General features: G+C 48.3%; 1 protein-coding gene across 1 annotated transcript in view; it reads right to left on the bottom strand.

The window, feature by feature from the left end:
* Positions 1-996: 996 nt before the first annotated feature.
* The window catches only part of LOC104274006 (collagen alpha-1(V) chain-like), a gene marked incomplete at its 5' end in the record, with an annotated part of 103,309 nt that continues 89,821 nt past the window's right edge, over positions 997-14,484 (bottom strand). Inside the window, 12 exon segments of the mRNA XM_009869515.1 lie at positions 997-1,252; positions 3,719-3,952; positions 7,595-7,663; positions 9,782-9,894; positions 10,298-10,556; positions 10,927-10,980; positions 11,743-11,778; positions 12,440-12,493; positions 12,927-13,034; positions 13,447-13,500; positions 13,599-13,652; positions 14,102-14,209. Of these exon segments, the coding sequence (XP_009867817.1) occupies positions 1,106-1,252; positions 3,719-3,952; positions 7,595-7,663; positions 9,782-9,894; positions 10,298-10,556; positions 10,927-10,980; positions 11,743-11,778; positions 12,440-12,493; positions 12,927-13,034; positions 13,447-13,500; positions 13,599-13,652; positions 14,102-14,209 (1,290 nt within the window).

The raw sequence follows: 14,484 nt of genomic DNA, 5'->3' as shown, positions 1-14,484 counted from the left end.
CCTCCGTCTCCAGTCCCAGGGGGATGCTGCGCCGGGCTGGTGGTGGGAAAGGGAGGTGGTTTTAATACAGCCAGGGTCACATGCATGTTTCGAAGCCAGAAACATTCCAACGTTTCAAATAATATACAACACAAATATTTACTTACAAACATACAAAAATATAAGCACCTTTAATACATGGGAAAGAGATGCCCAGTGTGACTTTTAGCTACCAAATTCACGGGGTGAAATTTTGGAAGACGTAGAACTACGCAATTCAGTGGAGATACTAAAAAAATTCTGGAAATAGCTACGATGTCTACTTGCTAGAGCCGATCCAAACCTCGTGGAAATCAACGCAAATGCCTGTGATTGACCTTCGGCAGGGTTTGGAGTGGAGCTGGGGCTTCAACATCAAGGAGTTTCAAGTTTTTTTCCATTTTGCCTTAGAAACAAACAATAATATGCAGACGAGCGCTCAGTATCGCTTCGCGGCAAGAAGAAGAGGAAGAGGAAGTGGAAGAGGAGGAATAAGAGGAAGAGGAAGAAGAAGAAAAGGAAGAAGAAGAAGAAGAGGAAGAAGAAGACAACGAGGAAGAAGAAGAGGAAGAAGAGGAAGAAGAAGAGGAGGAAGAGAAGAAGAAGAAGAGAAAGAAGAGGAAGAAGAAGAGGAGGAAGAGAAGAAGAAGAGGAGGAAGAGGAAGAAGAAGAAGAAGAGGAGGAAGAAGAATAGGAAGAAGAAGAAGAAGAAGTCTTTGATGGTGGTGGGGTCGGCCGGGTGCCGTGGAGCAGCAGCGGTGGGAGCGGTGGCGGCGCGGGGCCAGGTCTCCGGGGCAGACGTGCGGCAGTCGGTCATGCGATTCTGTGTTGGGAACGGTCCCCTCGGTCGGTGTTTGGGTAGGTGTGGGCGTGGTGGCACAGAGGAATTTGGGCAAAACGAGGAACGAAATGAGAAACGGGGGAAAAAAAATAACCCATCGCTATCCAGTTTCAGAACGTGCATGTGACAAGGAAAATTTTTTTTCTTTTTTTTTTCTTTTCTTTTCTTCTTTTTCTCTTTTAATTAATTACATGGCGCAATGAGGTTACGAGGTTGCTCATTTGGAGACTAGTTTTCAGGTGGCTCTTAGCCCATGAAGCAAGCTGGTCCCACCTCGAATCCAAATTTCTGTGACGCTTCTCCAAAGTCATTGAACATGATGTCGACTATAGGTACTTGCTCTACTTTGGGCGTGTTGATTTCCAGGATGGTCTTCTGATAGCCCTTCTTTGCCTGGTGGGGAGAAGAGGGAGAGAGAGGAGCTCTGATGATGCCTCCAGCCCAAAGACAGCAAATTATCATGGGCGAGCATTCACTCATCAGCTGAGAATAGGGTGACGACCTCGCCCAGGCATTTTCTGAGCTGAATTAGAGGCATCCAGCACCCAAACACACACCTGCCCTGCAGATCTCCAGTGGGATGGTGACCAACCCCCTGGGAGATGACCACTTTGAGCCCAGACTTTGGAGCAGAAGCAGCTGCTTCCATGCAAATCAAAAGATGCTACCTCTGCTGTCAGCACATCTCAAACCTGAAGCACGAGCCTGGCAAAATCGTTGTGGCTGTGGTATAGCTGTTTTTGCCTCCCTGAGGACACGCATGGGTTGTTGAGCAAATGTGAGCGATTTAATTTGAATATATTAGTTTGACTATTATCTGACGCGCTACCGAAAAGATCGCATTTAAAGTTTGATGGAATTCACAAGGTGATGCTGTCTTCTTTATCGTGCCTGGTAGCCATACAGTTATTTCCAAAATATAAATAATTATTAGAGGAGCAGAAGTGCACCCGAGGGCATACAAAGCTGCACAAACAAGTGAATTTATGGAACGGGTTTTGGCTCTACCTTACCCTCTGATTTGTGTGTCTCAGAAGAATAGGCTGTATCACAGCTATCAAGAAAGGGCTGTGCGATTAGGAAAACCACGTTCAACTAACAGCCGGAACACGAGCCCTGGAGATTCGCTGGTGCTGGCTGCAGCAGCCTCCATCCCAGACAGAGCGAGGGTCCTAGCAGGACCTCTCTGGCACTGCCGTGTAGGGCAGCCCAACCTCATTCTTCACGTGGTGGAGCTCAATATCCTGCCTGTGGTTCAGGGAGGATGATCTACCAGGTACCAGGAGTTGCACAGCCTCTTTCTACAAGGCTGCAACAAGCTCCCTTGGTGTATTTTATCTCCTTTCAACAGCCTACAGGAACACCTCTTGCAGAAAGGAAGGACTGAGGGACGCCGGTTTGGAAGCGATGCCCAAAGCTCTGAGCCAGGAGACAGCATCTCCGTGCTCCACCTCTGCACTGGGGCTGGCCTTAAAAACCTGCAACGCCTGATCTTGCAGCACCCCTGAGACTTAAGAAGGGAAACGGAGGAGAAGGCACTTTTTACTGAGGACACGTTGTGTTAACAGGAGATATGAAGTACTTGAGAATAAACTTCCCCATGCGGCTTCTGAGTATGAAGCAGGATGGATGCCTTTTCCCTCTCGGCGAGAGTGTTAAAAGAAGTGATTCTAATCTCGTTCTCCTCATTGCACCTACAGTAAAAAATGTGCGTGCGCCCTAACAGAACCATTTTAATCCCAAATTTTGTGGAGGGCTTCTCCTGTCAAACATCTCAATCTTTCTGTCTCGTGGGCTTCAAGCACTGCAGTTGCGGAGGGTGAGAATTATGCACGCTTCTGCACCAGCAAGCTGGGCCTCGAAATAAGTGCAAACAGCACCTGCTCTGCCAAATTTTTAGTTCCCGAGGGTAGGATTTTTCAGAGCTCGATCCTGACACAGGCATCCAACAGAAGGAGGCAAGGAAAGGGAGGATACTGAGCTCTTTTGGCAACTCTGGCTGTCGCTCGTGGCCAAAGTGAAGGTGAAGAGCAGCGGGAGCTGCAGCGTTCTGCTTGTGCCCTCTGGGCAAAAAACTCCCGGGGAACTGAGAAAGATGCTAGAAGTCACCTCGGGGCAGGAATGTGAACCTCTGCCTCCTGCATCCCATGGCTCTGACCATTTGTCTCAAGGCCTTGCTTTGGTTTGTCTTTTCCCAAGGGCACAGGCAGCTCCCGTGAGGAGCAGGGGCTTGCAGGTACAGAGCAGAGCAAACCCAAGCGCTGTGCTGGGCCCCTCAGCAGCTCAGGGGTGCTCGGGCTGGGTGCTGCAGCCAGCCTTGGGGTGACACAGTGATGCACCTCCATGCTGAGCACAGCCCCGAGAACTCCTGGGGCTGCACAGAAAAACCCAACACAAACCACCAACAAACCGAGTGCTAAAGCCTCAATGCTCTGCCTCCAAGATTTTCCAAAAGTGCTTAAAAAAGTCATTGGAAAATTCATATGGAACTGGATGTCATCCTTTGCCTTTCCCCGTGTGAGTTAACAGAGTGAGAGCAAAGACAAGTGGGGACGTTTAAAGGCAATTTGGGGTTTTAGGCAGGTCCCTTCCTATGCGCAGCCCAGCAATAAAGAAAAACTGATTTGGTTGCCAGAGAGGCTGCAGCCTCCCCTGACCCTAGGTGGGATCATCTCTTCCCATCCCAAGAAAGAGCAAGCTCGATGCCTCCAGTGCTGGGGACAACCCTCAAGGCAATGACATCAATGGGCCCAGGAAATTTGGAGGCGATGGTGCTGAACAACCAGGGGAGGGGGGAAAGACACCTCCACCACCAACCCCTTTTGCAAGGACTGGCCGAGACCAGCTCTGCCCACGTACCGCGCAGCCGTCGAGGGCGGCTCGGATGTAGGGGTTGTTGTCGTAGGACATCTCCTCGTCATTGGAGCCCAGGAAGCGGATGGCCTTGTCGTAGCTGTTGGTCGTGGCGTCGTGCCAGGCTACGGACTGGTAGCAGTTGTAAGTGATGTTCTGGTGGGCCGAGGCGCTCAGGAGCCGCAGGAACGTCATCTGCACCACTCCGATGGGGTTCCCATCCGAATCCACGTAGGAGAGCTGTGAGAAGCGGAGAAGGGGAAACACTGGGCAGTGAGGGGCAATGCAACATGTTTGGAGGGGCTCTGAGGACCACCAATCTCAGCCACCTTCATCACCCCATGCAAGGGGCTTGGTCTCACCACCCCACTGGGTGCAGACGCCGGTGCTGCCCCGGTCCTCCAGTGGCCAGGGCACAGCTACCAAAGGAAGATTTATTTCTCCTGCTGGATGTGGTCTGGTTGTGAGCTAGGAAGATAAGCCTGATGCAGGGCAGGAGGAAAAAAAGAAGGGGGATTTCAGCCTTGGTTGCAAAAGAGTGCAAATTTGGGGATATGTGTCTCAAATTTAAGCCAATACTGAGTGTACTTTTCCAGTTTTTGAAGAGAATTGAAAGCAGATTTCTGTAAGGGGATGGGGGTTTATTTTTCTTTCCTATTGTACGTGATTTTCCGACCAGCATGGGTATTTTGTTCTGCACACGCTGGGGTATTTCCCATTAATTTTTCCTGGGAACCAACTCGCTGGCTTTTAAACAATCTTTGCAGCAATCCTGCTCTGGCTGGCAAGGACTTGGTGCTGCCTTGGTCAGCAAGGCTGGGCTCAGCTAAAGGGAAAATGCATTTGCTGCCCTTAGGACATGGCAAGAAACACTGAGCTGCACTTGTACAGGGGTTTACTTCATTCTGCATATCAGGCTCCTTTCCTCCCTTGGAGAACAGTGTCTAGAAATCTTTTTCTGCAAAACTCAGTTATTGAGACCCACTTCCAGCACCAAGGGGATTCAGGGCTTCCTGGGACTTGCTCTTGTATCCCAAGGAAGCAAATGCACAGCGGGTTTGCACAAATAAACTAATTGTACTTCAGGTGGCACCTCCAGCCATGGGCAAGCTACCAGAGCTGCTGTGCTTTAACTCTCCTCTGTGGACTGTAGAAATAACCAGGAGAAAAAAATGCAGTCACACAAACAGCACGGTGTTCTCCAAGGTACCACGAAACATCGGTGCAAGCTGCAAACAGTAGAAGAGATTCATAACCAGACAATAAAATCATGAGTAAAAAGAAAACAAAAATAAATATACCAACCAGTTGTCAGGATACTGTCGCACTGTCCTCTTGAGAGTTAAATATGACTGACCATGAGAAAGCCACGCATGCCAGGAAAAGAGCTACCAGAAAACCACCAGGACGTGGAAGGAAGGAGACACTAAATGCCAGCTGTTTGGCACACACCCACTACTGATCTGCAGGATCCGCTTCTCTTTAGTTCTCTTATTTGTTCTTATTTCGAATCAGTGCTTGGTTTGGGAGCCTGGCTGCTTTCTATGTGGGGGTCTCAGTTGCTTTTCTGTCCCAGCTTTGCAACTGGCACCACTGGGAACCGGTTGTGTGCACAAGGCTTGCTTGTGGGAAAATGGTTTTGCAAAAAATCGATCCTTTCCTGGTTTTTTCTGTGACGGTATTTCCCGGTGGCAGATACCATATGGCTATGAAGGACAACAGGATGGGATGGGGGGCAGGCCTTGTCAGACCTACTGAGGATTGTGCGTAACACAGGAGGAAGGAAAGCAGAGTCCAGAAGAAAACATCTGCAACCCTTTTATCTATTTAAACACAGTACGGCTGCATCACGAGAAATGGTAGGACAACAGCTCCAAGCACTCTGTGTCATTGATTAACGATGACACAGAAGCATCAAAACAAGATGATCTCTTTGTATTTCATATTTACTATGTCCTTCTTCCTTTAGATACCTCCAGAAGAAAGACAAACATCTCTAGGGCTCTGCACTTTGTGCAAACACTGACATTCATATAGAACAGCCACTGGAAATCTCCCTCTCGGCTTTGGGGACCCCTGTGGGCTCAGCTCCCCCAACAAAAGACCATTCTTGGGCTGTGTGGGAAGACACCAGGGACCTTCTCCATGGAGTCACAGGAGCAACACTGCACCCAAAGGGCAATGCAAACTCATTCATTCTGCCCATCCACAGACAGATTTCAACTGATCTTGGATCCAGGCAAGTGTGCCCCCAATTTGCCAATCTCACGGTTTCAGGTACTGACTGGAGTCAAATGAGAGGCACGTAAAAAAAAATAATAATAAAAAAATTCGACTTAACTTCAGTGATTTGTGTGTTTAACAGTTGGGTGGTTTGCTTAGGCAGGTCTTCTACATGCTGGTGGTTTGAGTTTTTTTCCAAACAGAAAATGCAGGACAGGCAAAAAAGCAAGAAAATGGCAACATAGAAAGATGGAACAAAGGGCTCCATGTAGCACTGAAATGCCTATTTAAAAAAAAAAAAAAGGCCCTAAGCTCTAAATTGGCAATTCAGCCTCTAATGTAGCTGATAAACAGGCCGGGGAAAAAAGAAAAAAAAGCAGAGAAGAGAGAGAAATGGAGGTACTCGTAATATTAACTGGTGAAGTGCTCTGTAATTAAGCTATGAGTAGTTGCCCTCCAAGGAGCTACAAGGCTGAAGCCTTGGCTTTGCGGCCTTATTCAATAACGCAGAAAAGCTGCAGAAGCCATATCCTTCTTGTGGGCAGAATCAGAGCAAAATGTATTTAGTGGCGATGAAATGCGGCGTAAGAAAACAACACGGTGATTTTCTTTGTTGTTTGCCTTTTAAGGTGGAAGTGTGGGGCTTTGCAAGAAACCTCAGCCCTGGGGAGATGATGACAGCTCAGGTGGGACATCAGAGCAGCTCCCACTCTCAGGGGCAGGTCGGTTTTATCTGCTATTTCCTTCTTCCCCAATTGTCCTGATTGAACTGAGCTCATTATCCGCACCCCCCTATTCCTACACGAACTGAAACACACACGGGAGATTCCTGTTGCTTGAGGAGACCTGGCTTACACTAATCAGTGCTGATTTGACATCTCCGACCAGGGCTCGGGCTTGGTGGGAACGTGAATGTCCTTTTAGAGGACAAAATACCAGAGTTTTCTCTCTGTTTTACTGTCTTGCTTGTCTCTGTGTTGCTGTCTCGCTCGCTTGCTGACATTAAACATCATTTGACCTTACGACAGCTCCTCTGCCCTGAAAGAATCCTGAGCTGTGACTAAGCCAAATTCCTGTCCACCAGGCTGGGCTTGAAATCTTCCTTTAGACCAACGACTTCATGTCTCCCAAGCTCCAGGGCTGGCATGGCAGCCTCCGGGGTGGCTCATCTCCAGCATGGGAGGCGAAATCCATCCTTTGGGGAAAACTTGTCCCAGCCCAGCTTGGGAGACAGCAAGAGCCCTCCTTGCAGGACACAGCCCCAATGCAACTCCAGCTCTGGAGGGTCCCCCCCAGCACAGCAGCGTGTCCCCTTTGAACACAGGGGGCCCATTCCTTGGTTTCCAGTCAAGCTGACTGGAAAAGAGCATCCCCGTTGGGGTTTGTTTCTTTTTCAGTATTCCACCTTAAACGTCTTGGGGTGTTTTACTGCGACTTGTGGTTATTAGTCCAGCATGCAGAGTGCAACAGGTCTGGCCATACCAAAGCAGATGACGCGCTCTGATTCAGACTAGAGGGCCAGGGTTAGCCACTTACCAAAGACCCCCGCTTGTATTGACTATACCATGTGGAAGGCTGTTCTTTGGGCCAACGAGCCATTTTACTCTGTAAAATATGACACGGGTTAAAGAAAACAGAAAGCACCAAGATGCATCTTACCAGTTTACCGCGCTTGAATTCACTGAACCAGGAGCCTGGGTTTTCCTTTGGCCAAGAAGTAATTCTAGCCTAGTTTGCAGATGGCAAGGAGGAAAGAGAGAAAGAAGAAAAAAAAATAAATTAAAAAAAGAGTTACATTCAGTTCCACAAGCAGAGTCTTATTGAAACTGTTTGTCTTCCCCAAAAATGTTTTCTTAATCTTTATACACCAGTAACAAGACCATTGGGCAGAGCCCTCGGGTGCCAGCAGCCTCTCCAGCTGGATAGGATGGCGCGGTGCCACCCTGGGTGCTCAGTGCTGCCTCAGCACCAGCCTCCTTTGCTGAGGGCTGATGATCTCTGCCTCCTAGACACTTTGGATGCAAGACCAGCAGTGCAGTCTATCAGTAGGAGAGATAAAAGGGAAGATAGAGCAGGGGGAAAAAAAGGAATTATCCATTGTAAAAGATGCATTGATCTCCATGGGAGGGCTGGGGCGCAAAAGCCCTGCTGGTAACGGAGAAGGCTGCTGTCTCTTTGACGCCAAATCCACGTACTGTGGGGCTGGGAAAGGCAAGGAATGGGATTAGAGAAAAGCCTCTGCGAGCCTCCAGTGTTTGTGCAGCAATAGGGTGCCACACGGGCAGCGCATCCTCCACGGTCGGTGCTGGACCATCACACAGGATGGAGCTCCGAGTACCTGGAGCAATGCAAGGGTGACCTTGGCAAGAAATGAGCTGTCGGAGCACCCTTTATGGCAGGCCCATCTAAGAAGCTGAATCACTTCCTTTGAGTTGGAAGCAGCGTGGCTGCCGTCTGCTCCCTCACCCTCCCATGAGCTCCCCTACTTCTGCTGTAAATCTCCCCCAAAAAAACAGCCAAGCTACATGCAGGCAGCTTGGGATTGTCCTTTCCTTTCCAGTACGTGAACCATAAAGCAAGTCAGCGAGCTTCTGCTGGGTAAAGGATGGACTGAAAGGGGCCGTGCCTTAAACTCTGTTGTGGCTTATAATAAAACCACTCAGCCAATACTAACGCTGGTGTGGCAGCGTTTTCCACTCCTCTACATGGAGACAGAGTGGGATGAACTTTTTCTGGTTTATGACAGTACTGCAAAATGCAATTTGCATTTGAGAAGCATCGCAGTGATCAGAACAGCAGCTCCACAGTGGAAAGGATGGGGCCAAAGAGCCACTCAAAGTGTCAGCATGGCAAGAGGCTGAGGAACTCTGAGATCATGGGCAAACTCTGCTCTTTCAGCTGTCAACATTTTGAGGACAGCCATGGCAAGTTAACACAAAGGAGGAGAAATCCATCCCCTATTTAAACAGCCTTAACAAAAACTCAAGTAAGATTTATGTTGTGTGTTATTTGTCCACTGCTGGCACATGTTACCAGTGGATGACACTCAGCAAGCCAACGGCTTTCACTGGAATGGATGACTTTGACTGTACCTTACCCCAGCTGGAGCACAACTGTGACACTGAGAGAGCTCCCCAAGGCCACTTTGCAAGAGTTGCTGCTCGGCCAAGGCAAGAGCTGGTCCCCAGACATCGGGGAGAGCAGCTCTGGAAAACAGAGTGCGTAAGTACAGAGAAAAACTAGGAGTATGCTTGAGCTAAGCACATCATTACACAAATAACTTAAATCAACCTTGTGCATCAGTGCCAGGAAGAGCGCTGAGGCTAGCTGCAATCGTTTAGGATCATTTACCCACAAGAAACACCAGGAAAAATTACAGGAGAGAAGTATTTATGCGCTCTGCCTGAAGACCCAGTGAGGGTAGAGGAATCCGCGGTGCTCGCGCCTGCAGAGAGCAGAGCAGCATCTCGGCTGTGGGAGGGAAGGCAAGGAATGAGTTAAGCAAAGCTCCTGGGGAGCCAAAGTTCCTGTGCCAACACACCTTCTGCCTTTGTAAAGCAAAGTTGAAGAATAAAGGTTTTAGCATTTATTATGCCTGGGAAATCATCAAAGACGTGTCCCAAATCACAGTTTAAATCTGACTTAGCCAAAGAAATTCTCTTTGTAAACATATTCCTTATTATTTTAGAAGGCAACGTTGTGTAACAAAGAAATGTTCTGGGTCTTTAATCCTTACTTGCTACTGCTCACTTCTGCTGAACTGACTGCCTATGAATATTCATATCAGGAAAAAAAATCTCTTATCACCATGCTACCGAAGGGGGAAGAAAAGTTGTGTGCACTTACTCCTTCAGATTTCTTATCAGGGAAGATGCAAGTCTCTCCACCAGCTGTGAAATTACAGTACACTTTGAAAGAGTCCCTGGAACATCCTTGGTTAGGATCAACCCAGTATTCACCTGGATGCACAAGAGGGAAGAAAGAATCAGCACAGGGAAGGAAGGATGATGGGCCCCTCACCACCCAGGGATGTTTCATCTCTGCCACAGGCTACTCTTTATTAAAATGTGTGGGGGTTTTTTTGGAAAACTGGTTATGGATCAACATAATACTAGAGCACCTCACAGGAATATCTATTTTTCATCATATAACCTCATTCTTAGAATAGAATATTTCAGTTGGAAGGAATCTCCAGTGATCACCTAGTCCAACTCCACATAGTCCTTTGCCAGCCACATTCCCCTGGGTCACCAGGGCCAGGAATTCCCCAAATTAATCCTTTTCCTGCACTCCCTGCATTCACTGCGTGGAGCCGGGAAACCCACGGAGTTTTCCCCGCCCGCCCTCTGTCCCGGGACACACCATCTGGGAAATCGGGGTGACAGAGCTGCAGATCCTTGCAGGTACGTGCTGGGTTATGTTGAGTGCCCAATGGATGCTTCATTTGCTCAATTTCCAGTTTCAAGGAATTCAGGGAGCCGAAAATTTCCTCCATGCCGTCGGCATAGTCCATGTAGTTGTCGGCGTTTCCATCGTCCACCAGTTGGCTGGCGTCAATGTTTCGCCTGGTCCTCTTGGAAGATTGGATGGGCAGTGGCTGGATGACTTCTCCAGGAGGACCCTGATTATTGGAGAATGAAGGTATGACTTCTCATTGCACTAGCAGGGGGGGAGAGACTGAAGAGATGGCCAAAGTGGCCGCTGGTACTGAGGAGCAACATGACAAGATACACCCTAGACGTGTAAAACACCCACAATGGTACTGAGAAAAATCCTGGCCACCAGGCTTAAATATTGGGTCCATCTTCTCTTGTCATCCTCCCACTAGTAACTTCTCCTTTCACATCCTACCGTCTTCTCCAGCACCTCTAGGAGATGCTAACTCACTGCAAGGACTCTTGACACGCTGAAGCTTTGTCCAGAAATCTACTTCACAACATTACAACACTCATTAAATCTGAATCTCATTTCATGCAATGGGTTCTACTTACAGGAGGCCCTGGGGGCCCTGGAAGACCCGATTCACCCTTTGGACCTGTTGGACCCTGGGTAGAAAAACAAGGGAAAAAGAGACGGGTCACTTGGGAAAAAGCACTTGTCACTTCTATCACATCCCAAATATTATTTCTTTTAATAGTCTCTCGTGGCAAAAACTTTCTTCCTGCCCCTTGAGGCACACAAGAGAAGTCTCCTCGCAGCTCCCTAAGAAAATGTTTATTTTGGTTATTTTTGATGTTTAGATAAAAGAAATGAACGGTCAAATGCTTGGGGTTAAGCAGTCACATCTTCCAACGCACGTTAACTGTCCAAACCAGTTCAACAGTTTTATAAATCAAATAAAATCTTCAAATTAGTAAAACATTGAATTCTGCATGGGGAAAAAACCCCAAAAACATTAGGAAGTTGCCCAAGAGGAATTTTTAGCCGCCTGCCTAGGAGATCTGTAACATGAAGCTTGCTTCAGTGTCGCATTTCTCACCGAGCTCTTCTCTTTTCAGTTTGCCACCTCCCGCTTTCACAGTCTATTTTTAACACCCTCCGCTTTACAGCAGTAAGTTTTCTCCTAAGGACTATTCACTGGATACCTCCTTATGATCTTTTCTGCACTGACGTTCAGTGAAGTACAGTGTGTGCAACAGAAACCTCTCCCAATTATAATTTCTGGGCTTAGACAGCCTGAAAAGGCTGCGTTTGCTACAGTCATCCTTGGCTAATTGCCTTAATGCCACTGATGTGGAGGAGTCGCAGCAGGTTATGCACTTGATAAGAGCTCCTCAGCCTCTCCATTTAACAATGTCTATACTCACTGATGATCCTTTAGCACCTTTGGGACCAGGTGGACCCTGTACAGAGAAAAATACAGAGAGGAGTCAGTACGTTTCCTAGCAAAGAAGAAGTCAGTCTCTCCTTAGAGAGAGACAGAGTAGTGTTACACACGGTGGTTTTCTTATTTCACATCCTTTCTGGTTCCACTTTTCACATCCATTTGAGCGTGGCGTGGCTTTTATTTGCCAACACACAAAATGCATTTGTGTCAGACCAATCTGTGTCAGCGCTCCCAACTCCTGCCTGGGTGGGGACTTGAAAATCTGCCGTGTGATTACTGCAACCCAGGGCTGATCCTGTTTCTGTGCTAAGGATGCTCAGAGACAGCAAATGCCAGTAGCCCAAGGGTTCAGGCTGCAGCCTCAGGGCATCATTAAAAAAAAATTAAATCACCAGGCGATTGTAGATAATCCAAAAGAGAGGGGGAGGGAAACAGGGTGGGCTAATTTTCCTGCCTCCACCACAGCATGCCCACTTGCCCATCTCTCAGCTCATACCTCACCCCCCAGTATTCCTGTAGCACATTCAGGTGTTTTCAATGGGCTCAGCTGAGCAAAACCATTCCCCATACAAGGTCAGGCCAGAAGGACTGAGCTGGGTGTATCTGGGGGTACCAAGGTGACCCCAGAAGGTCAGCGCAGCTCCCGAGGAATTCAACAGTAATTGACTGTCACATACCGGTAATCCTGGTGGCCCTGGAGGTCCGATCGGTCCAGAAGGACCTGTGATACCCTGAAAAATAAAAGAGAACACCATTGATTTGCAATGTGCCGATGCTGGCCTCAACTGCACAACTAACACCTGCTCACAGATGACCACCTGGTTTGGGAGGATCCCATTCAAACCTAGGACTGTAAATGGTTTTTCAGCAGGCACATGAGCATGACCAGGGAATCTCAGGTAGACAGTTTTACAAATCGGTCCTCTAAAACGCGTATTTAACGTTACAATCCCTCCAAATCTGTTCAACCTCTTTCATACAACGCTTGAGAATCCGTTTTCTACTAAAATGGATCATTGGAGCATCTCTACATAGAAAAAGCTCCTCAAGAGTATCAAGAGTCTCCTGACGAGGCTGACCATCTCTGCTACGCCATACCTGCTCAAAGTCAGCAAACCCCACAGCTCAAAAGCACATTTAATTCAGGTCTTACGGAACACTTACCTGCTCTCCTTTGGGTCCTGCTGAGCCCTGGGGGCCGGGGAGACCTCTGTCACCCTTTTCTCCCTGCTCTCCTGGCGGTCCAATAAGACCAATTAAACCTGGATGACCCTAGGGGAAAACAGCAGATGTTAACTATGATGTCTCACCAGAGGCAATCAAATGCCAAAGCTACCCAGCAAAGGCCTTTCTAGATACATCCCCAAATATCTAAGCAAGGCGATGGGAGTTTTTAGCTAACCCCGACACCTGAAAATGGCATAACGGAGAAAAACACAAACTTCTTGCAACAGAAAACTCTACAAATCTAGAAGCAGAGCTGCTGCACTGGAGCACCTGCTCGTTTTAGGTGCTAACGTACATTGCATAAATTCCTACAAGATTGAGAATCCTGCCCCAAAGCAGCCAGGTGTCCGCACCTCCTTGTGCCACCTTGTCCTGCCAGGTGCAGGCACTCTAGACAAGTTCTACACCCAGACATGGGCATCAGGTCACACAGCAAGATCACGTGGGCCCTTCTCACCTTCTCTCCTTTAGGACCAGAGTCTCCTTTAAGCCCAGGCAAACCCGGCGGGCCCTTTGGGAAACAGAAGGGAAAAGAGAAGAGAGAATGAATTCAAGTAAAATGCATTCACACCTTTCAAAAACTCACAGAATTTGACGGTCTGGACATACCATTGGGCCTGGAGGACCATCTGGGCCAGGGGATCCCGGGAGACCTTGTTCACCCTGTAAAACAGTGCAATTCTCTCAAAACAATCATTCCTGACAGCAGTGTTCCCAGCTGGGATTATTCTGATTATTCACCCGTCCTCACGCCGTCCCCTGTGCCAGGGAACGTTTGCCCAGGCTTCCCACCAATTGGTCAGGAAAAAGGATTCACATTCCTTTCACGCTCAGATCTCTACTAGAAAAAGGACTTTGGAGATCACGGAACTTCTCACCCACCGAGAGTGGGTGAGCAGACCCAAGACTCAAATAAAACATGCTGGGAGATGGTATTCACAGTTACATTATTTCTACTAAATACATTTTAACTGCCATCAGGCGTTTAAGCACAGATAGACCATTCCCCTGGGAGAAAGACATCTCCCAAGGCAGAGGGGTTAGAGTAGAGCACCAGGAAAAAACCCAGCCCAGGAGCTTTCTCAGAGGTTGCTCAGTCTGGGAATACTCACAACTGGACCAGGAATTCCTCGAAGGCCATCAGGGCCGGGCTTCCCTGGAGCACCTTGGGGACCAATTGGGCCAGTCTTCCCAGGAGGTCCTTCCAAACCGGCTTCACCCTATATGCAAGAGGCAGGATGGTTTAATTTGTATTGGGGCACCAAAAATTCTTTCCAAATGCACCGTGGCTGCTGCCAGGATGTCACAGAATGAACGCAGGGCCATGCAAACCATTCTGTCCACTGATGTTCCTACTGCTCCCTACTTGTTATGTGCTAAAGACAAATCTCCAAACTCTTTTGCTTTTCAGCCTTGCCTATTTCTGCTGATTTCCAGCAGGAACGGCGTTTTGGCCGTGAGCTTTCCTAGGAAATGAGCTAACAGGGGCCACCCT

The sequence above is a fragment of the Apaloderma vittatum genome, unplaced genomic scaffold (assembly GCF_000703405.1).
Source record: "Apaloderma vittatum isolate BGI_N311 unplaced genomic scaffold, ASM70340v1 scaffold5925, whole genome shotgun sequence".
Lineage (NCBI taxonomy): Eukaryota > Metazoa > Chordata > Aves > Trogoniformes > Trogonidae > Apaloderma > Apaloderma vittatum.
Note: the sequence above shows the minus strand (reverse complement) of the source record. Positions and strands in the feature narration are given on the sequence as shown.